General features: G+C 46.5%; 1 protein-coding gene across 1 annotated transcript in view; it reads right to left on the bottom strand.

The window, feature by feature from the left end:
* The window catches only part of RCAN1 (regulator of calcineurin 1), a gene marked incomplete at its 5' end in the record, with an annotated part of 95,296 nt that extends 89,011 nt beyond the window's left edge, over window positions 1-6,285 (bottom strand). The window contains one exon of the mRNA XM_082654957.1: window positions 6,052-6,285. Coding sequence (XP_082511083.1) covers window positions 6,052-6,285 — 234 coding nt within the window. The remainder of the gene's footprint in view (window positions 1-6,051) is intronic.
* Window positions 6,286-23,697: the final 17,412 nt, after the last annotated feature.

Genomic DNA, 23,697 nt, shown 5'->3' on the forward strand with positions numbered 1-23,697 from the left:
CACAACACGAAGCCAACCCTTTCTTCCACGTCGAAGTTTGAATTAAGGGAGTTCATATTTTCCTGATGTTCAAGTTTGAAAATGTTTCTGTTCTGCCCAAGAAGGGTAGAAGAGCTATTTTTACTTCCTACGGCCATGGTATAGCCCATCACTGCTCAGAGAACAGAGCAGAGTCACTTACTGTCTCATTAACTGTCAGCGTCCCCATGTTTGGACAGTGATTCAATTTACAAAGGAAAACATTCTGTCACAATTGAATTGTATTTCAAATGACCGGCACTCCCCCTCAGCCCTTGAAATGGGTCCTAACAACTGTGCACAGAAAACGCACACGGAGGAGTCCCCTCCCTGCTCCTACCCTCAACACACACGCTGATGCGTGCACAACTGCAATCACTGTAACAGGAGTGATGCATTCACAGAACAGGGCAAATAGGCCCCTCAGTGGCATGTATGCAAAAGAGGAGACTGTGCCATCTGATGACATTTTTAGAAAGGAAAGAAGGAAAGAATAGAGCCTGAAATATAAACACTGGAATCAAACAGCCTCTGCTTTAGCTATTCTATCACAAAGCCTATTTTTTTTTCTTTTTCTTTTTTTGGCTCCCTTATGTAATTGTCTTGGGAGTTGCTGGCAATAACGTTGAAAGCTATTGCTACTGAAGAAGAAATGCTTTGAGCAATGGAGGGTGCTGAAAAGGGGACCAAACCCTTGTTAGGGAGGGAAGTGGAGAGGAGAGATCAAAAGAACCTCACGGACGTTAAAAAAATATATATACATATGTAGATAGATAGATAGATTTAAGAGTCAGAAATTCTAAAATTAGGGAAATAGTGGATAACTTCTAAGTAAACTTTGCACATATAGAATATGCAGGTTTTTGTTTTTTTAAACTTACAACATTCTGAACTTTCCCAAATAAATGAAACCATACCATATTGGGTTTAACCTCCTCCACACTTGAGGAGGTTTCAGGGGACATTTTATGCTTAATTTAAGTCTCAGAAACCACCTGCCTGTGACACTAGGATGAAAAGTGAAAATGGCCTAGGAAGGCGGGGATGTTACACTGTAATAGAACTCCCAACTGTTACCATCCTGCTGGAATGTCACATTTTACAACACACTGTGACGGGAACAAGCAGATACAAGGCCAAGCATATACAACCATACAGGCGGAAACTATGCATCTCAGCTGTCCCACCTTGGAGCTTCAAACATTTCAATCATCAAATTGCTACTGAGTGATATCTTGTCTACCGAAATACACGCTTTGGGGGGACGAGCCCGGGATCTGACGTCTGGTGGAGAGCAAGCAGCAGCACGAGAGGATGTGTACAAAAGCCCCGAGGCGACCCCACGTTCAGGTATGTGTTCTTATCTCGCGTGTCACCCGCCCAAAGGCTGGGCTCTCAGGCTGACAGCCGGTCATTCTGCTTTCCAGCCACAAGGTCAAACGGCACTTAGGAGAAGGGAGGCTCCCGACTAGGGGCCTGACTCCCATTTTGGACTAGAGGAAATCAAGGCACAGATCTGGCTGAAAGCGGAACCAATGATCAATTATTCTATAATCCTTTCATGATACAACAATGACTCTGGTCAGGCTAGACCCCTTCTGGCTAGACAACGGTCCGCAACCTTGGCTCCCAATCAGACTCACCCTGGGGAGCGTTCCAGGTGGTTCCCAGCCCCTGAGGCTGGAATTGGTCTGCAGAGGCCTGGGCATGAGAGTTTCTCAGGGGTCTTCACTGATACAAAGAATTTAAGGACACCCCTCAACCACCTTTCATGCCTTATCAGAATATTTCATGTTTTGAAAAGAAAGTCACGCCAGTATCATAAATCTTATGTGGGCATTTGTTTTAAGAAAGGTGAGTCACTAGCAGAGCTGTCAATCAAATATACATTCAGGTCTCAGACAACAGAAAAATGGCATTCGTTTCCATTACTCTATGAAATTATATCTGCTGCCTGGAAACTAACAATATTATTTGAGAACTCTGACTTTCTGGTTAGCTTGGGGACAACTGAAGGAACCTTTATTCTAGGGATCCAACGAACCACTGCCAACAATCCAAAGCACATGTAATTACCGGTTCAAAGCACTGCTTTGCTTTCTCAGTAAAAAGAAAAAATGTTCACAGAAAGTACAGTAATGGAATATGCTACGCAAATATCTGTACAACCAAAAATAACCTTATTTCAATAAAAGTTTTCATTCATTTGTAATGGTGTGAATCTCTCTAATAATATTGCTTGAAATTAATGACGATACAGTTTCAGTTATTTTTTGGATAAACATTTAATGAACATGTTAATTATAAATTATTTATAATAATTTGATGATCCAGCTAACAAAAACAAATTTTACATATCAGATCCAACTGTTACAGTTAGAAAACGGGCTTCCAATATAAATTCCCAAATGAATTGGCAGTTCAGGTCAATTTCTTTCTTTACTTTACAATTAAGGTTAGAGACTGATATGAACACACGTAAAGAACACTGACATAGCCTTTTTCCTTCACACCATCTGCCACCATCTGGATGTTTGTGTTTCCCCCAAATTCATACATTGATGTCCTCACCCCCAAAGGTGATGGTATTAGCTGTTGGGAGGTGATTAGGGATCATGAGGATGAAGCCCTCATGATGGGATTAGCGCACTTATAAAAGAGACCCCATCCCTACCGCCATGGGAGGACACAGCGAGAAGTCTGCAACCCAGAGGAGGGCCCTCACCCAGCCATGCTGGCCACCAGAACTGTGAGAAATAAATTTCTATTTTTATAAGCCACCCAATCTGTGGTATTTTGTTACAGTAGCCCTAACAGGTTAAGACACCATCACTCACCCAGATGATCCTCCAACAGACTGGTTAAAGAGAGGATGTGGCCACACCACCAGCACAGGGACTTTTGTTGGCAATGCAGTCAATGGTCCGCCGACTCAAGGGCCAGATACCACTGACCTGAAGTAGAATCATGTTTTCATTACACCACCCAAAGGTGACACTCCAGCTTTAATAAGAATGGCCTTCAAAATAATAAGGCCGTCAGACTGAAATCTCAGAAGCCACATCTTCCCACCTGGAGGAATGGTTTCAGCTAAATGAGAAATTTATCTTTCTACTGGAAGGCTTACCAACGGTCTCTGCAGGACCCCGGAGATGGGCAACCAAGGCACGGAGCTCCCCCTGTCCGCATTCTGAGGCTCCTGACCCCCGAATGGAAAGGACAGGCACTGTCTCCCACGTCTCCACCCTAGTCCAGACACCTTCACAGCTCCCCTGACAACCAAAGTCAAGAGCCTCCTAAGGGGCCTCTTTGCTTCCTCTCCTGCCCACCCAACCTCCTTCCTTAGGGAGGGAAGTGGAGAGGAGAGATCAAAAGAACCTCACGGACGTGAATGTCTTCCCCCAAAGACATTCTCCACCTAGAACAGGATCCGAATCCCTCCCAGGGCCTCCAGGCTCCCGTGGAACCGTTCCCCGGCTGCGTCAACCTCGGCCACCACCACTGCCCTCGCTGGGCCCTCTGCACACACTCGTTCATCCCTGCACTGGAACTTTTGTATTTGCTATTCCCTCTGCCTGGACACCAGCCACACAAAATCTACATGAGGAGCTTCTTCCTGCCAGGCAAGTCCAAGCTGTGCAGAGTGGCCTTCCGGGGCCACTCAGCCTAAAGCGGCCGCATGCTGACCCTCTCCGCACGTCCTCTTTACCTGCACTGATCCCAGAGCCATTCTCTGCTCTCTCCACTCTTCTCTGGGCCCTGGAAGGCTGACCCACCTACGGACTGCATTGGTTGGACTCCCTGGCCTCCTGGCTGCCAGCTGGGCTCTGCCAACGAGATCAGAAAGCTGGGGCAAGCTGGGGTATTTCTTACCTGCAACTCGCGGCTTCAGCATCTCAATTCCATCCCTCCACGTCTGTAGCTCCTGCCAAGAGGCTCCTCTCCTAGGGTTCCAGCAATACGACTTCCTCCCAACACTCCCTCTGACTCCCTCAGTCCTGCCCCAATTAACCAGTTCTTGGTTACCATAGGGTCCCTGTTAGGCCCTGACTGATACCATAGGGTCCCTGTTAGGCCCTGGCTGATATCACTGGGTTCCTGTTAGGCCCTGACTGATACCACCCAGTCCCTCTCCTCTCCCTGGTCACTCCCGATCACATCATCCTGGGTATGTCCTGCACTGCACTGACCACCATCTGAAATCACCTTGTTCACTTACTTTTTTTGACTGTCTATCTCTTCCTCAACTGCTAGTACATAAGCAGGAAGCTCACTGTGTTCACCACTCTATCCACTGGGCCTAAAACAGTACCTGGAACATAGTAAGCATTCGACAAACAGCAAAAGAATAAATGAATGAGTGAATGAGTGAATGAACGCTAGCCCATTGTCTCTGCTCAAAACAGCACCTTGTAAGCCTGTCCCTGATCATTTTATGTAAAACAGCAATCTTCCCCTTCCCCCCCATCTTCCAAGGCCAACTTTTTCCTATAGCACCAACACCTCTTAACAAATTTGCTATCTATTTGTTTACTGTCTGTTTCCCCCAACAAAAATGCCAGCCCTGAAAGCAGGAATGCTATTTTATTCACTGCTGTGCCCTCAGAGCCTAGAACAGTGCCCGGCTCACAGCAGAATCTCCACACATATTTGTTAACATGAAGAGCTACCAAAGGGGGCGACATTTCAGACAAAGCAATTTCAGGATGGTCCCCAACACTGGGAAGACCATAAAACTATGAATTGCTAGGCAAACAAGCAGCATCTTACATGATCTGATCTTGTTTCTTTAGCATGAGAGCCTAGGACCCTTAAGAAAGAGACTTGATATGCTGTTAGACCTTAGCCTCAAGAAGAGAAAAAGTGGGAGAGTAAAATGAGTGAGACCCTGTATTTGTGCCAATAGTTCCTTTAGAAAGCACGCATGGAACCTCATCGAAGCACACAGCCCCTGTAAATCCTGAGAGTAGATGAGCCTCTACATTATAAATAAATGGGTCTTAAGCACACCAGTCTCTGTTCCACAGTGGTGTTCCTCTTGGCAGCCACCCTGACTACAGTTCATTGACAGTACGCAGACTCAGAGCCAAGCACTGAAAGCAGCACTTTCTTTGACAGCTGCTCTCCTAATGGGGCATCTCTCTCAAAGACAGGCTTTATTCTGCAACGCCTACGTTGTCCAAATTTTATTCTGCACACTAATTGCAGATTCCAAATAAATTCCTCCTTCCCACCGCCCTTGGTTAGTCATACCTGCCCCCTCTCTCTCCAACATGTCTAAACCCTGGGGATGTAGAGGAAAAAAAAAAAAATCCAACTCTCCCTGTACTGAGTGTCTCCTGTCACCCCTTCAGGGAGCAAGATTCCAGACTAAATATCCTAAAGGCCTAGAAAATGGGCCCCTTCCCCCCAACACCATTCCACCAAAACTGGCCAAGTGCAAGATAATGAGCAACCGCGGATCCTCACCCAAACATTGGCTTTGCTTCCAGGCGTGCAGATTGAGAATGCCGAGACGCCGTCCTGTTTGTAACACTGAGTCACGTCGCCGCTCAACGTCTGTTTCCTCCTCCCCATGAATGAGGCGACCCCCTCCTCAAAGGAGTAAGTGCCCGGCACGGTCCAAGCCCCCAGGTGACGATACGAGCTCCCCGGCCGCTCGGGGAGCTAATTCATCCTCCGATTGTCTCCTACTACGTCGCCCCCCTCCCCACCCGAGTTAACACCCGGGGACTGGAGCGTCGCTACGAGGGGGTTACTAGCCCAGGTGAAAGGCTAGCCCCTGGGCGCGCAGCGCGCGGCCCGGCAGGTGCTGGGGACCTGGGACCTCGGGGAGCGCGCCCCCACCCCAACCGGGACAGAGGGGACCGCGGCAGGGCGGCCGGGGACGTCGCCGCGTCCCCGGGGGTGGCCTCCCGCCCCGCCGGCGGCCCGGCTGGAGAGGCTGCCCCGGGCCGGCAGGACCTCGGCGCTGCCTCCTCCCGGCAACAAGTGTCCGCCCTCCGCCCAACGGTCGCCCCGCCCGGCCCTCACCCGGCACAGGCCGTCCACGAACACGCGCGGGTCCAGGTGGCAGGCGATGGTGGCGCTGGGTAGGTCCTGCAGGTCCACCTCCTCCATCTCGCAGTCGATGAAGCTCCAGTCGCCGCCGCCCTCGTCTGCCTCGGCAGCCCCAGAGAACGGCGCGAAGGGCCGCAGCGTCACCCCGGGCTGCGCTCGCGCCTCGGCCGCCGCCCCGAGCCGGGGCCCGGCCAAACCGTCCTCCATCCCCGCGGCCGTGCGCCCCCGCCGGCTGTGCTGGGCTCGCGCGGGATCCTCGCGCTCTCCCGTCCGCCGACTGGGCGGTTAACCTCCTCGGGCTTGCGTCGCAGCGGGCTGTGGTCACCACGGCTCCCGGAGACGCGGCCTCGGAGTGCCGGCCCCGCCCGCCGCCGTTCCGCTCCGCGCCCGGCCCGCCCGGCAACGAGGGCGGAGCTCCGGCGGAATTAGACATGGGCCCTTTAAGGCCGGCCCACGTGGGTCATCTTCCCCCGCCGTCCGGAAGAGAAAGCGAATAGAGGATCGGGATTCTTCTCACATGATCCTCATTCTGCCGCCCTCAGCCTGAGGCCTCAGAGCGGCCATGTTGGTTAGGGGCAAAGGTCTCTTCAGCCAGTTCCGCTTTTCTGACATCCGATGCCAGTTGAAGGCGCCAGGCAGTGTCTTGGGCGCAGGGTTAATAGCTGGAGAATCAGCGCTTCTGTGGTTCCCATGGGTGACGTTTTTGAGGCACATAGGCCAACTTTGGGGGATTTAAACGAGATATAGTCCTGGCTATGGCCTTTGGCAAGTGGTTAGATACTTACCGTATATTGTCAGATATAGCCGCAATAGTGAATTGAACGAGACCGTGGTTAACGATAGCTTACTTTTTTTATTTTTAAATTAATTTTTATTGGAGTATAGTCGCTTTACAATGTTGTGTTAGTTTCTGCTGTACAGCAAAGTGAATCAGTTATATGTATACGTACATCCACTCTTTTTTAGATTCTTTTCCCATGTAGGTCATTACGGAGTATTGAGTAAAGTTCCCTGTGCTATACAGTAGGTTCTCATTAGTTATCTATTTTATATAAAGTAGTGTATATATGTCAATCCCAATCTCCCAATTCATCCCACCCCCGGCGACAATACCTTACTTTTAGATTTTAGCTTATTAGTCATTATATCATTGTTCAAATTTTATATAATCAGAAATACTTTTTTTGAGTTACTACTATGTACTGTGAACAATATGAGCTAACGAAAGAAGTAAAACCTTGGTGCTTTCCTTTGGGGAGTTTATAGATAGAAAACGGAGGTCCTCTAATAAGTGTCTCTCTCTCTCCCTCTCCCCCTCCCACCTTTCCTGCAAAATAGAATTCCTTCACTGTGAAGGGCAATGTGGTTCAGTGAAAATCTGAGTCTAAATTTCCGCTTTGCTGTTAATTACTTGGACAAGTAAGCTGAATCTCAGTTTCCTCCTCTGAAAAATTACGTCATATATGGTAAGAATACAGTAAGGGCCCAATAAACGGCAGTACTGTTTATGTGTAGGTGTCTTTGGAAGACGTGAAATTAGACCTGTATTTTCTCCTAACGTAGGCCTCTACGTAGGAGCTGTAGTGATTATAATAAAAAGTTTATCCAACTAACAGCTGAGATTTACTCAGAACCTGCCGTGTGCTGTGGTTGCTATTCTGACAATCTCAGTGCAGTTCATGCACTTCAGGAGTTTAAATCCAAGGCGAGTTGTGGTATGCATGCAGAGATAACTCATGAAAGAGAATGTGCTACAAGGATCTTGAGAAATTGGAACCATCACCTATTGCTGGTGAGAATGTAAGACTGTGCAGCCACTTCAGAAAAACAGTTTGGCCATTCCTCAGAAAGTTAAACACATAGAGAGTTGTCGCATGACCCAGCAATTCCTCTCCTGGGTATCTACCCAAGAGAAATGAAAGCATATGTCCACACAAAAGTCTATGTAGGGACTTCCCTGGTGGCGCAGTGGTTGAGAGTCCGCCTGCCGATGCAGGGGACACGGGTTCGTGCCCCGGTCCGGGAGGTTCCCACATGCCGCGGAGCGGCTAGGCCCGTGAGCCATGGCCGCTGAGCCTGCGCGTCTGGAGCCTGTTGCTCCGCAACGGGAGAGGCCACAACAGTGAGAGGCCCGCGTACCGCAAAAAATAAAATAAAATGAAGTCTATGTAGGAAGGTTAATAGCCCCATTATTCACAGTAGCCAAAAAAGTAGAAATAACCCAAAAGTTCATCAACTGATGAATGGGTAAACCAGATATAGATCCATACAATGGAATATTATTCAACCATAAAAAGGAACGAAGTACTGATACATGCTACAACATGAACGAACGCTGGAAATGATGGTAAGTGAAAGAAGCCAGTCACAAAACGCCACCTATTGTATGTTTCCATGAATATGAAATGTCCAGAGTAGGCAAATTCATAGAGACAGGAAGCAGGTAGTGGTTGCCAGGGACTGGGGGAATAAAGAAAGGGGGATGAGAAATGGAATATTTCCTGCCATATCAGTAAACAAAGGATGGCACAGTCATCAGCGATTGCAGCTCTCCAACGTGAGCTGGTAAACCCTGAGGAAACTCAGCAAGGAAAGAATACCTGCCATCTGACAGCCATCAGACTGCAGCCACTCCTTACGGTGAGTCCTGAGGAAACTCAGGATGTGAAAACAGAGGATACTGGCCCCAGATAGGATGAGGTGCATGTCAAAGGAAAGATTTCAGTGAGCCCAGACTCTTGCATCTTCCCGTACTTAGAAAAGCACTAAATTCCTTAACTTGGATTGTGGTGACGTGTGTATAACTCCATGAATATACTACCCGTCACTGAATTGCACTTTAAAGGCGGAATTTTATGGTATGTGAACTGTATCACAATAAAGCTGGTATTTACGGAAAAGAGAATGTAATAAAGGCCGTCAGGAGTTAGATGAAGTGTGGCAGAGTGGGTGACATCACAGAATATAAAACTATCTGAAAGCTCAGCCAGACATTCTGAAAAAGCTAACAAAGGGGATGAGGCATCACTTTTTCTTTTCTTTCTTTTTTTGCGGTACGCGGGCCTCTCACTGCTGTGGCCTCTCCCGTTGCGGAGCACAGGCTCCGGACGCGCAGGCTCAGCGGCCATGGCTCACGGGCCCAGCTGCTCTGCGGCACGTGGGATCCTCCCGGACCGGGGCACGAACCCGTGTCCCCTGCATCGGCAGGCGGACTCTCAACCACTGCGCCACCAGGGAAGCCCCTCAGGCACCACTTTTGAAAAGTAACACCCAGCCAAACCATGGCCGGGTTGGTCTGTGTTGTCATCACCCTTAGGACAGCAAGCTCTTTCAATCCCGGCTTTCCCTAGACCACTGACTCAAACGGACTGGGCCTGGTGGACAAAAAGTACAAAGGAAAGAAACTGAGCTAAGAGAGGAAAGAGCAAGTTCCACTTCAGGCAAGTGACGAAGACAAAGTTACCTGTGATTGACTTTGGAACGCTATGAGTCATCACTAAGACACAAAGTGTTCACACATTCCTTCAGTGACTTCGGAGTCCCACGTTTCTCTCTCTCCTCTCCCTCCGCAGGCAGCAAAGAGGGTAATATTGTGTAGTTGTTTGTATGTCTGCAGTAATAACATCAATTTTATTGGGGTGGCTCTTAAATAGTTAATGGGGGTACACCTAAACTAGCTCACCTCGTTCTCACAAAGAGTTAATATGACTCCAGATCCTTAGAACTGAGGCTCCAAGAAATGGAGTGACCTCCCCATAAACAAACACACAGCAAATGGCGAAGCAGGGCACCAACTTTCTTCCTCTCATCCCAGCACTGCCTCTGCCCTTTGAGACTATAGGAAACAGAAAAGGGGAAGGAACCAAAGCAAAATGGTGGAGGAGAGGGAAAATAAAGCAGAGACAAAGAAGGGGAAAGGGAGAGGTAAGGGGATTGAGAGCAGAAAGTAAGAGGTTCAGGCAGTTCAAAGTGATGATGCCTGGAAGAGCCGGCCAGGCAGGGCCCACTCTCACACAGGCAGGGCCAGTGCTGCGTGAGCTGTTTGAGACAGACAGAGCTCTCAAAATATCAGAGCGAAATGATGGAAGCTCTTGTCTACTGAAAAAATAATGCACAACCTGAAAGTTGAGAATTGTGTTTTATTCGGTGGACATACTGAGGACTTAAGCCAGGGATTTGCTCTGAGGGACAGTTCCAAAGAGGTAAGGGAGGATCCAGGATATAAAGGAGTCTTTGCAAAAAAGACCAGGTAGTTGGAACATCAAAAGATTATTCTTAAATCAAGAAAACCAGACGTGTCAAGTTCAAGAATTGATCACTTTTCTCTATGTGGGAAGATGCAAGAATCTGGGCTCAGTGCAATCATTCCTTTGATATGCAGCTTAGCTATCTGGGGCCAGTATACTGTGCTTTCTCATCGTGAGTCTCCTCAGGGGGCGCTGTCGGGGGTGGCTGCAGCCTGATGGCTTGATGGTGGGCATCCTATTTCTATTATGTGTTCCCTCAGGGGTCACCTTTGGGGAGGCTGTAATGTGATGGCTCGATGGCTGCAACATTCTTTGTTTACTGATACGACAGGCAACCTTTTTCCACTGACACTCTCAATAAATAGGATTAGCATCATGCCTTCCACATCTGGGTGCCCAAGGTTCTTGCCCGACCGCAGAAGACACCTTTAGTAATAAAATGTCAGATTCTCCTTTCCATCTAGAAAATAAAATTTTATAGTAACTTCTGTCTTTAAGAAAAGCAGACGCTGTGTCTTATGCCTTCACCCACGGACTCTAACAATTAACATCAGCAATCAGTGGTCTCTCCCAAGGAGGAAAAAACAGAAAATACGAGCTCAACAGCACAGGCAGAAACGAAGCAAAACATGCTACTTAAGTATGAGTGTAGACATTTCTATTTTTTCTTTTAGGGTTTTTCTTTTTGGCCACACCTCTTTGCGTGCGGGGATCTTAGTTCCCCAACCAGGGATCAAACCTGCGCCCCCTGCAATGGGAGCTCGGGGTCTTAACCACTCGTCTGCCAGGGAATTCCCAAGTGCAGACACTTTTAAGGATGAAATCAGTTAAACTTGAGAGGGTAGTCTTTTAAGAGCTATTTCACCATAACACAGATACAAAATTCCTGAAGCATCCTTTGGGAATTCTTAGCTGACCCTCTTCTTCTAACAGTGGCAGTGGAATCTAAGATTTGTCCTTGCTTCCTGCTTTGGCCTCTATCCAGCGAGCCTTTCCTCCTCATTGGCTTGAAGAAGCAGATTTGATCCATATCTTTAGATACCCAGAAAAGAAGAGAACCCAACATGGGTAAAGAGCTGCTCTCAGTGACTCTGTTTTTCTTTTTTTGAAATGGGGGAAGGGATGCACATTTCAATTAGTGTATCCTACTACCACCTCCCATTCACGTTCCTCCCCTCACACTTCCTTCGTGTCAGCCATCACAAATACAGAATGCAGAAGGCGAAGAGGTGCTGAGAAAGCCACATTTGGTTATTTCTGTTCTCAGCACCTGTCTCTTGCATCTAACGCAGCCCAGTTATGCAAACATGCCTGTGCGAAGATAAACCAGTCTATTCATTTGCCAGGTGGGAAAGTTTCGCTGTTGGACACTTTCAATCTCTTCCTATTTTCTTCTGGAAATGGGAGGGGGCTGTGTGCAGGAGGCACCCGCTGAATGCTTATTAAATGAACCAAAGGCATTTCTGCACATTCCGGGAAATTATAGACATTTAAAAACTTAAGATAGAAGGCAAATAGCTGCCTTTGAGTGTTTGCTTTTACAAAGAATAAACTTTTCCAAAGACTGCTCAAACCAATAAACCCTTTAAATGACCCAACTGAAAATTTCCATTTTATTACCTCCTGTCAAATGAATGAAAATATATCCTATGTTGTTGCTGTTTTCGTTTGTTTTAGAGAAAGGAATGATTTTCCCTACTCAAGTTTCATTCTTACAATCCCCTCTTAAAAATCCCTGTAATTTTTTAAATGATTGGTTACATACCTTGGGTTGTACAATATATCCATGTAGCTTATTTTATACAGAAGAGTTTGTACCTCCAATCCCCTAAAAATCCCTGTTATTTTTAATGGTCTTCTGGTGCTTTTTAAATCAGAAAGCCAGAATTATAAATTAGGTTTGGGGGGAAATATTGGAATTTGGTTACTTTTCCAAGTTTAGAAAGAAAATTCACTGACTTTTACATGACTCTAAGTTCTCTTTCAAAATTGCTGACACTTGTGTGGCTTTTACTTGAGTTAGGATTCTTCTGGTTGCAAGTAACCAAAACCCCTGGAGCTGGTTTAAATTAAAGATGTCAGGCATCTCATGGCAGCCAAAGGCAGGAATGCAGCCAGGCCTTGGGAAGGTCCTAGAAACCAGACCTCAGTGGCTGTCCAGAAGCCAGGCTGTCATTTGGAGCATCTTGAGGCCATGGGAGATGGGGGATGGGTGCATATGCAAATGGGTGTCCATTTCTGAAAGTTCGTAGCCCGTTCATTTTCAGTGAGCGCTTATGGTTCAAAATGTCTCCCTTTGTTTTGACATAAAATGATCACTCCTGTGATAGTATCGCACAATCTCCTGTATAGCTCCAGCAGCCAGGTAGATCTGGTCTAAATTCCAGTTCTGTCCTTTATTTATTATCTCTGTGGCCTTGGGGAACACTTGACCTGTCGGAGTCTCCAAATGCTCTCGTATAGATAGGTGATGGAAATATAGCTTCCTTTCAGAAGTGTTGCCAGGGTTAGAAACCTTGTCGAGCCACTTTCTGGCACAGAGGAGGGGCTCAGAATTGGAATTCTACTTGTGGTCTTCCACTTGGACCCCCTTCTCCTCTATGTTAAAGTCTTTTAACATAGGAATAACAGGTAAATCGATCTTGCCCTCTGGCCAGCTTCTAGGGAATGAAACCAGGGCAGGGGCTGGGTCTAGGGACCAGTTACTTACTGTGATTGTTATGAGTTCTTCTTTAGACTGTGAGATGGATGGTACATTAATGATTTGTCCTGCTTCACACCCAGTCTATTGACAGTCTGTCCTTGGAAGCCACCTGTGTGTGCTGGGCGAGCCTGTCTTGAGATCTAGCTGATGTCATCATTATTCGTTTTAGGGGTCAGGGTAGGACATCATTGGTGACTCTCCCAGTGCCCTTCCTCAGGGATGGTTTTAACCACTGCGATGTGTTCCTTCTTTGATTTTACCCTATAGCGTAGGAGCCACATGTGACTTGCCTGTGACACCTAACAGTGCCCGGTGTTTTGCATAATGCGACTTGGTGCTGGAGAACTCACCAGGAGCAGGGCTAAAGTGACACCACCAAGCCAGCCGCATTCAAGCCCAAACCCACCCTGGCTCTGACTCTGGGGACTCCCCTTCTCATTGGAATGCTAGGGATATGGTGGTACACAAAACAGACAGAAACCCCTGCCCTCATGAAATGTACTTGGGTGATTGCTGGGGTTGGACGGGTTGGGGGGGCAATAAAGAAGATAAATAAGACAACGTGTAGTTGTTGGTTATAAATAAATATGACATGTAGATATACATTGATAAGTACTGAGGAGCAAAAAATAAAGCGGGGAAGAGTGATTGGGAATGTGTGTGGGGGGTGGGAGAGGGATGTCAGCTAGGTCAGCCAGGGAAGACCATGAGTAAATACCTGAGGAAGGGAGAGGGTAACATGCCCACTTCTAGGAAACAGCATTCCAGGGAGAGGAGCAAGTGCAAAGGCCCTGAGGCAGCACCTGCTTAGCCTGTTGAAGGGATCATTTGAAGGCCAGCATGGCTGGGGTGAGTGATCAGGGCATGAGTAATGTTGAGGTCAGAGAGATGGTCGGATCTGATCTTAAAGGGCTTTGTAGGCTGCAGTGAACACTTTAGCTATCACCCCCATTGAGACGGGGAGCCAACGGAAGGTCTGATCAGAAAACAACTAACATGCTGTGACTTTTTATGACTATCAGGGGGGCTCGCTCAGGAGCTATGTGCCCAGTTCTCTGCGTGGGGACAAGGGTGGAAGCTGGGGACCAGTCAGGAGGCTACTGCAATAATCCAGGTGAGAAGTGATGAGGATTCAGATCAGGATGGAAGACCTGAAGTGGGGAGAAAGTGCTAAGAGTCTCTCTATATTTTGAAGGTCAGCCAACAGGATTTCCTTAGTGTATTCTTTTCCTATTGATGCTGCAACAAAACACCACAAATTTAGTGGTTAAAACAACACCTCCAAATTATTTTATTGTTCTGGAGGTCGGAAGTCTAAAATGGGTCAGCAGAGCTGTGCTCCTGTGTGTCACTCCAACCTCTGAATCCACCGTCACATCTCCTGCTCTGACCTTGACCCTTTCATCTCTCTCTTATAAGGACCCTTGGGATTACATCGTGGTGTACACCTGGATGGTCTAGATCCTCTCCCAATTCTCCAGATTCTTACCTTAATCACATCAACAAAGTCCTGTTGCCTGAAAGGTAGCATAGTCACAGATTCCAGGTTTTTGCATGTGGGAATCTTCTGGGGGGACCGTTATTGTATATGTCACCCTAAGAGAAAGATGGGGGCCAAGGTTAACTACAAGGCTTGTGATCTGTGCAGCTGCCAGGAAGAAGCTGCCTCTAACCTTGGAGAGGAGCACGTGGGGAGACAGCATTTATCAAGAGCTCACAGAGGGGCAACTTAGCCTTGAGAGACCACTTAGACCTGAAAGGGGAGCTGTCAGGGAGGCCACTGGATAGTGCATCTGGAGTTCAGGGGAGAAGGCTGGGATCACGCATTGGGGAATGCAGCTCTAGGCGGGATTTAAAGGCATGAGGCTGTCGAGAGGGATTCCCTTGGAGGGATTGAGGAGTGTAAGCTCAGTCAGCGGGTGCCTGGGCAGGTGGGGTGTCTTAGAAACCAAGCCAGAGGGCTTCACGGAAGAGAGAAAGGTCCTCTGTGTCCAATGCTGCTGAAAGGCTGGCTTTGAGGACCCTTGGAAAGTGAGTTTCGGATTTCACAGTTTGAAAGTCATTACTGACCTCGGCAAGAGAAATTTTGGAGAAATAGTGGGAGGTAAATGCGCCACTGGGATAAGAAGAATTGGAGACGATGATTTTAAGTGACTGAAGAAGTTGTGCTGTAGAGGGGCACAGAGAAATGGGACAGTAGCTGGAAGAAGTGGGAGGAAGGGAAGAGTTTTGTAGGTTTTGGGGTTTTTTTTTTTGGTGTTTACAGATGGGAGAAGAAACCCCAGGTTTGCACGCTGATGAGGATGACCCAGTAGAGAGGGAAAGCCTGATGACTGGGTGGGGTGGGGGTGATTTCTGGAGCCATCTCTTTGCAGATAGGAGGGGAGGGCACCTGGTACATGAGTGGAGAGGCGGGCCCCAGATAGAAGACTGGCATCCATTCACTGTCATGGAAAGAAGGTAGCAAGTTCAGCACAGGTGCTGGTGGCTGGGTGATGGGATAGCGAGGCGGGGATAGTGACGGTTGCCTGTGGCTGCTTCGATCTCCTCAGTGAAATAGGAAGCAACGCTGTCAGCTGAGGGTGAGGATGACAGGCAGGACATTGAGAGTTTAAGGCGTGTTAAGAAAATGTGAAGAAGTCCTCCAAGAATGCGGGAGAGTGAATGGTGAATGGACTAGGAAAATGTAGGGTTACATATACACACAAATGTAGTGTAACATATGTAAATTACAATATGTAAATGCATGTATATAATTATAATATATACATATATTAATAGGTATAAACAAATACAATATTTATGTATATGTATAATATAACACATACTACAAAATAATTACCGATAGTATCTAATACATATGAATTTAATATGGTATATGAATATATGTTCATCCATCATATGTGCATATAGAAATACATGCAGATAATGTATGTAATAGCACATTAGAAAGCTGTGTATATTATATACAATTAAAACATTTATTTGTGAGTTATCTGTCTCCCCAGCTCTATTCAGAATACATGTGATGCATATGGTAAAACATATACAAATAGAAAATTTTAAAGAGTAAGGAAAGAGAAATAAACACAAATTTAAATGTTTATTGTGTGTTTAAAAATTTTTTTATTTTTAAATTTTTTTATTGAGGTATAGTTGTCTTACAATGTTGTGTTAGTTTCTACTGTACAGTGAAGTGAATCAGCCATGTGCATACATATATCCCCTCTTTTTTGGATTTCCTTTCCATTTAGGTCACCCCAGAGCAATATGTAGAGTTCCTTGTGCTATACAGCAGGTTCTCTTTAGTTATCTGTTTTATACATAGTAGTGTTTATATGTAAATCCCAATTTCCCCATTCAGCTGTGTTTTTATCTTCATCTCCTCTAGTTTGGAAGATCAATGAAGGCAAAGTCTTTAACAACAATCAAAAACATTCTGTTTTCTCAAAAATCTTCTGTTACTCTCAGTTACTTTTAACAATGTCTTAGTGAGAGTGATGTGATTGAACTTGTTTCATCCTTTTGGAAAAATCATAGTGGGTATTGTGTGCACTGCTTATTAAATCAGAATACTCATTTTTCAGTCCCGTCTGCCAAATATGCAAAGGTGTATTATAAGTTATTATTATTATTGTTGAGGTGCAGTTAGTACATTTCCATGCTCCTTTCCATGTCAGAGAGTGGTTCCTGAAAATTAATTGGAAGTTATTTGTTTTTATATGTTTCACAAATGAGTTTTAAACCCCAGAAAATCCCTTGGAAGCTTTTTAATGGGTTAGAAAATGGTGTTTCCAAGTTTTAAAATGTGAGCTATGAGATTCACACGTCATTTGTTGGCAATAACATCACTTAATGATAGAAACCTTTCCAAACTTCTGTTTTCAAAATGTTCTCTCCCTAGCACACGTCCCTGACAGTGGTTACTTTCTCACTCATTGTTAGTTGTTGCCTTGACCATGAAGGTGCAGGTTAAGTTTGTTGATTGATTTATTTAAAACTCCCGCCAAGGCTCAGACTTCATAAATCGGCTGGTTGTTGCTCATACCTGGAGTGGAGAAGTGACAGCCCACCCTGTTCTGGTCCACCTCTGCTTACTTCCTTGGAAATATCTTCATGCCATTGTGTAGTGGGCACCTTTGTCCATTTTCACGAGGATTTGTTTAGTTAAAAACTAGATGAGATAGTCTGCAAATTCTTTTAATGGGAATTTGGGATCTTCAATAACAGCAAAATTCTGGAACAAGGAAGGTGTGAGGAGTGGCATCAACCCATGCCACCTGGAGCCCCAGATGTCCCATCGGGGTGCCTGGTGCACCCCCATGACACCTGCCATTCTGGTTCCTGCAGTGAGAGCGAGCTGGGTCAACCCCCATAGCAGATCGACAGACCATAATTTCCTTTCTTTCTTCCTTCCTTTTTCCTTCCTTCCTTCCTTCCTTCCGTCCTTCCCTCCTTCCTTCCTTCCTTCCTCTCTTTCTTTCTTGAAAGAAACTAATAAAATAGAAGTCCTAATATTTTTCACACACCCCAGTGAGTGCCTTGAACCAGAAGGGCAAATAAACAGAAATGGACAAGACTCACCCAGGACAGCTCTCTCCATCTGGACTCTCTCTCTTTGACCCAGGATTGTGACCTTTGACCATGGGGCTTACTGGGCTTTACTGAGTTCTTCCCCCTTCACCCTCCCAGCTCATCACTGGGGTCCGAAACACAGGTTAGTATCCAAAGAACACTTCAAATTCAAAAGGCCAAAATAGAAGTCCTCACCTTTCTCAACGAACCTGCTCATCCTACTCTGCTCTCTTTTAATTTGTACCCTGCAGTCTGCCCGGTCAGCAGGGAGGAAACCAGGAATCCCACAGACTGCTCCCTCTGCCTTACACACACGCGCGCGCACACACACACACACACACACACACACACACACCCCAACTGACCCGTCCCCCACTCCAGACCACCAATCACCAAGTCCTGTCCACTCTTCTGCTGAATCGTCATGCCGTATGATTAAAGTATTATGAACTTTAGTTAATAATAATGCATCAATATTGACTCATCAGTAGTAACAAATGTACCTCACCAGCACAAGATGTTAGCAAGAGGGGAAACTGTGCTGTTGGAGGGGCTGGGGTGATGAAGTGACAAAAGGGAACTGTCTGTACTTTCTGCTCAACTTTTCTGTAAACCTAAAACTCGTCTGAAAAAATATTAATTAAAAAAATGCCTAATAATATGGCCACAAAACACCTGATTTAAAGCAAGAAAGCCAAGTAAACTTGACAGAACACAAGTTGCAAATTGTACCTCTCTGGGATAATATTGGAGAACATAAGTCAAAGGAATGATTCGGTCTTAGAGTAGCTAATGGTGAGGGGGTTTCTCCCTCCTTAAACAGTGAGAGAACAAATTCCTCTGTCTATGGGGGCCGCTCCTAGCAAGTTGCAGGGTAAGGGAGGGGCAGCAAGCCGTGGAAACACTGCCACCTAGTGCTAGAAGACAGACTTTCAAAAACTTGGATTATGGCTTTGCACTGGTCAGACTCTGTGATGTTATCACTAACACTGGGAAAGAGCCCACATTGCTTTATAAAAGCTGGGAGAGAGAAGAAATGAGAGAAGGGCAAAAGAACATGAGAAGGAGAGGGAGGGATGGGATGCCCACGTGGTCAGATCCCTAGCATTTTCCATCAAACAGACTGACATTGGCAGAAGGATCAGATCTGGAGAACCCAGAAGGCTCCTACACAGATAAGAGCGATGGCAAAGGCACTGCAGAATCTGTCTGCTTAAAAACATCTCTGCCACGTAATGTTGCCCATATGCTCCTATCGATGTCGATTCCCACAGGATGCAGAAGGTACAGCCAAAAGGCACGGCTACCCTTCATTCAGTGGGTCTCTAGTGAGCACCTATGGTGCACCAGGCAATCCTGGGGGCGCTTGGGGGTATGTTATACCCAGAGACTTCCCATGTCATCTGGAAATAGGCAGCCTTCTAGCCCTCCTTCCTGGGTACCAAGAGATGTTTCCCTTTGACTTTAAAAGGGGGAGCAGGAATGGAGACTTTGGTGGGAGGTTCTGGAGCTCGAGGAGGGGACCCCAGGGCTCCTGGCTGAGAGAAAGTGCAGAGCGACGCCAACTACCAGGTGCAGGAGAGACCCGCGGAGTAAGAAGCAGGGAGGCTGCGAGGACAAGCGTTAGCCACGCCCTGACTTTGCTTCGGGCTGCCAGCAGCCCCTGGTGAAACATTTTAGCTGGTGAATGGGTCGCCCATTCTAGGCCGCTTGGCTTTAACGGAGGAAACTTCCTATGATGAAGGGACTCCAGGCAGTGTTTCAGCCTCTGATGCTCCTTCCCAGATTATCCCGTATATCAGTTTCCGAGGGCTGCTGAAATAAGATACCACATACTGGTAGGCTTACGAAGTCACAGATGTACTTTCTCACAGTTCTGGAGGCCAGAAATCAAGGTGTCAGCAGGGCTGTGCTCCTTCTGAAAGCTCTAGGGGAACATTCTTCCTTGACTCTTCCAGCTTCTGGTGACTCCAGGCATTCCTTTGCTTGTGGCAGCATCACTCCAATCTCCGTCTCCATCTTTACATGGCCTTCTCTTCTGTGTGTCTCTGTCTCTAAATCTCCCTCTCCTACAAACACACCAGTCATTGGATGAGGGGCCCCTAATCCAATACTCCCTCACCTTAACTTGATTACATCTGCAAAGACCCTGTTTCTAAATAGGGTCACATTCACAGGGACTGAGACTTAGGACTTCAACATGCATTTTTGGGAGGGGGGGTCACCCACAACACCCTGCCTGAGTTGCTTTATAGAATAATCCACCAGGACCGACATCCTTTCCCTTTGTGCCAGAGCTGCATTTGCTTTGGTGTGTCTGTGACTTTGGGCTCCTTTTAGTTAAGGGGGATCCCTGCTCTGCTGTTTCTGCCCCAATAAAGGGCCAGCTGTTGGAAGTCTTCTTGTCTGCAGCCTGTTCTATAGCTTTCCTGATACATCATTGATAACCAGAATGGCTATCCCCCTCAGTCTGGGGAAAAAAGAGAAGGCTGGGTCACCCTATCTGAATCTAGAAGATTAGGACTCTACTCTTATGACCTCATTTTACTTTATCTCCTAAAAGACCTATCTTTAAACGCAGTCACCTTGCAGGTAAGGGCTTCAATATATGAATTTTGGGGTGGGACACAGTTCAGTCCAGAGCATAGACTGTAAGCTTTTTGAGGGCTGGGATTGTGCCTCATTCATCACTGAGCTCCTGGTACAATAAATGGCAATAAATACCGACTGACATACTTACTTACTGAATGAATGAGTGAATGAAATGAGGAGACTGTCAGATGGTGCTGGCTAGATTCCTCCTAACGCCTCTGTGAAGTGGTGTGGCTGTTGTGATAGATCTCATTCATCTATTCCAACCTGCTTCCACTGGGTTTTCCTTTTCTGCAGAGGCTGGAGAGGCTAAAACTGAATTTGCCAGCCTGCCTTGCAAACAAGGCTCCAGACATGATTCCGGAGCTGCAGAGGAGCTGCAGCCAGGAGAGACTTGAATTTGGAACGGAATTAAATGCACAGAGAGGCACAGTCGGGGGCATCTATTTATTTCTCTCTTTATTTGCCCGTGCAGATCTAATAGGTGTGGAGGGACCACTTCAGGTGTCCTGTCACTGCAAGTAGAGGTTCCCGGGCTGTGCAGCCTCCTGATTCCGGAGCTTTCTGCCGGATGTAGAAGAGGCAGCTCCCCTGGCGGGTTAGTTCTCTGAGTCATTCCTGGGAGCCTCATCTGCCGCCTGCTTCTCCGGCCCTTCTGAAGGTTTTGTAAGCACATAAATCTGATATTAAATCTATTTCTGCTTACAATAACTAGACTGGTTCCTACAGCTTGCAAGGGGATGCTGAAAGAGATGGGAACACTCACACCTCTTCCACAGGTGAGACCTGGAAAGATGAACAGCTATACAAGGCTTAGAGGTTGTAAGGGCCTCCCCTGGGGTCTGAACCCAGGTATGACCCCAGTGAAGAAGAGGCAGGACAGTGTAGGGGAGCATGTTTACACAGTGCTGTGGTCCCTGAAGACACAGTAGACGGGAGGATAAGTCAGTGAAGGGAAGACAACAGCATGAGGATGAGAAACCGTCAGAGGATAAGTGACCCCAGGGCCTTTCAGGTTAGCAAGCTGACTTAGTAGGGATGGAATGTGAGGGCTTGCAGTATCACAGGCACCAGGGCTTGGAATGAAGCGTCCCTCTGGGCCAGGCAGAGGCCTTGGGTTTTGGTGAGAGGCCTGGTGACATTTGCTCTGGCTTTCAGTTGGAATACTGGTGTAAAGTTTTTTTGTGTTTCTGAGTTTCCCCAGGAGCTGGTGGGTGGGAATGGTATGATCTTGCTGGAATATGGGGCCTGGCAGCCCTCTTTCAGAGACACACAGCTTGGAAATTCCCAGAGGCCTGCAGCTGTGGGCTGAAGAGCACCGACCCCTACCCAGACCTTGGAAGAATTCACGGTGCTCTACCTGCAGGTTCAAGGACATAGACAATGGATTCTGAAGCAGAACATTCAAACCACCAGTACCAACTGGGAGCTGATGTAATAGGTCACAACACCTGAGGGCAGGTGTACTTGACTGTTCCCCTGATGGGGGAAGCTCAGGAGTTTTGTCACCCTCTGATGGCCCTAGACCAGAAACCTCAGTTGCAGCTGCAACAGAACTCAAATGACCCTGAGTGTGAGAAGGGAGATGACCCCGGTTATGGTGCATCAGTGATTGGTAAAGGTAACCTCCTACAACACTGTATTGAGTTACTGGGGCCATCATGAGATTTCCAAGACTATGGTGATCATAGCGTTAACGCTGATGAAACTGGTATTGTGATGCAAGTTTGAAAAAAATGAAGTAATAGCTTTTGACAAAGCACAATTTCTTCCCATCAGAAAATGAGTACCTAAGACAGGACTTATTGAATTGGATCCAGTGACCACATATGCCTGACTTACTGGACATACATGCTAAACACTCTGACTCCTGGGCTTAACCAGACTTACTGAGTTGGAATTTCTGGGGATATGCATTTATAAGAATCTAAGATTATTTGAATCACACTAAAATCTGGAAGTCACCAGTCTTAGGCATTCCGGTCATCAGAATAATACGATGACCAGGTATTTTAATACCTGTCTCAAGCTGTTTTCCAAGGGATCTGAGGAATGATGGAATGGGCCCGGGCAGTCTTAACTAACTGTTTCCTCCAGGTTCTCCAGTGGGTCAGCTGTGTAGGACAGGAAGCACATCGATCCTTATAGCCACACACCTGTCCACGAGCAACAGTACACCTTACGCTATCAGAGATCTTAGGGGAAGTACGTATGCATGTACTTATACCCCACCTTATTCCAATGGGATTTAAGATGTTGGGTTTATCACAGTAGATTGTATAAACTTCATTTAAAAAGAATAAAATCTCTGACCTACTTTTCTTTCCTTCCTTTTTCTCCCAATACCTTCATTTTGGATTTCTAGCTCCAGAATTCTGAGAAAATAAATTTCTGTGTTTCTTTTAACAGCAGTCACATATACCTAATATTTATCATTTTAATCATGGGTAAGTATACAGTCCACTGGCAGTAACTGCTTGCACAATCATCACCATCGTCTACACCTAAGTCTTTTCCCTCATCCCCAGCGTAAGCTCTGTTATCATTAAACAATAAATCTCTCTCTCCCTCTTCCCCCAGCCCCTGATAACAGCTATTGTCGTTCCTGTCTCTGTGAATTTGACTATTCTAGATACCTCATATAAGTGGAATCACACAATATTTCCAGCTGAAGCAACCAGGCACGATTCCTCCTTCCTCCACCTTCTGTTCTGTTCAGGCCCTCAGCGGATTGGGAGACATCTGCCCACACTGGGGAGAGCCATTTTCGTTAAGAGTCCACCAATTCAAACGCTAAGCATCTGGAAAGCCCCTCACAGACACACCCAGAAATAACATTTAATCTGGGCAGCCCATGGCGAGTCTACCCACACATAAGATTAACCATCACAAGGACTCAAATTCTCCAACACTTAAAAAAATTTTTTTTTATTGAAGTATAGTTGATTTACAATGTTTCAGGTGTACAGCAAAGTGATTCAGTTATATATACATACATATATATTCTTTTCCATGATCAGTTATTACAAGATACTAAATATAGTTCCCTGTGCTATACAGTAGGTCTTTGTTGTTTATCTATTTTATATTCAGTAGTGTGTATCTGTTAATCCCAAATCCTTGACTGTCACATCCAATCCATTGCTCTGTCCTGCCAATCCTTCCTTTGTCTGATTCCTTCCCACTGAGAGCACGCATTATTTAAGTCTGTGTAAGGTGGTTACCATAGGTAGCCTGGATGCTGGGGGTGACAATACACTCTTGGGGGTCTACATTGTAAACTCACCACGTAACAGATGAGGGGGCTGTCTGTAGGTCCTCTATGGGGACAGGATCACTTCCCTCTTGAGACCTGTGTAAACCTTGGGGCTTCAGAATTTAAGAGAAAGCTGTGTAATATTTAAAACAGCCATAGAAAGAGACTGTGACCAGTATGGAGTCTAGGGGAAAAAAGAGAGGTGGTCAGGAATTGGAAGGTGCAAGCGTCTCGGCACCCAGGGC

The sequence above is a fragment of the Grampus griseus genome, assembly GCF_964374135.1.
Source record: "Grampus griseus genome assembly, chromosome: 5".
In the NCBI taxonomy this organism is placed as follows: domain Eukaryota; kingdom Metazoa; phylum Chordata; class Mammalia; order Artiodactyla; family Delphinidae; genus Grampus; species Grampus griseus.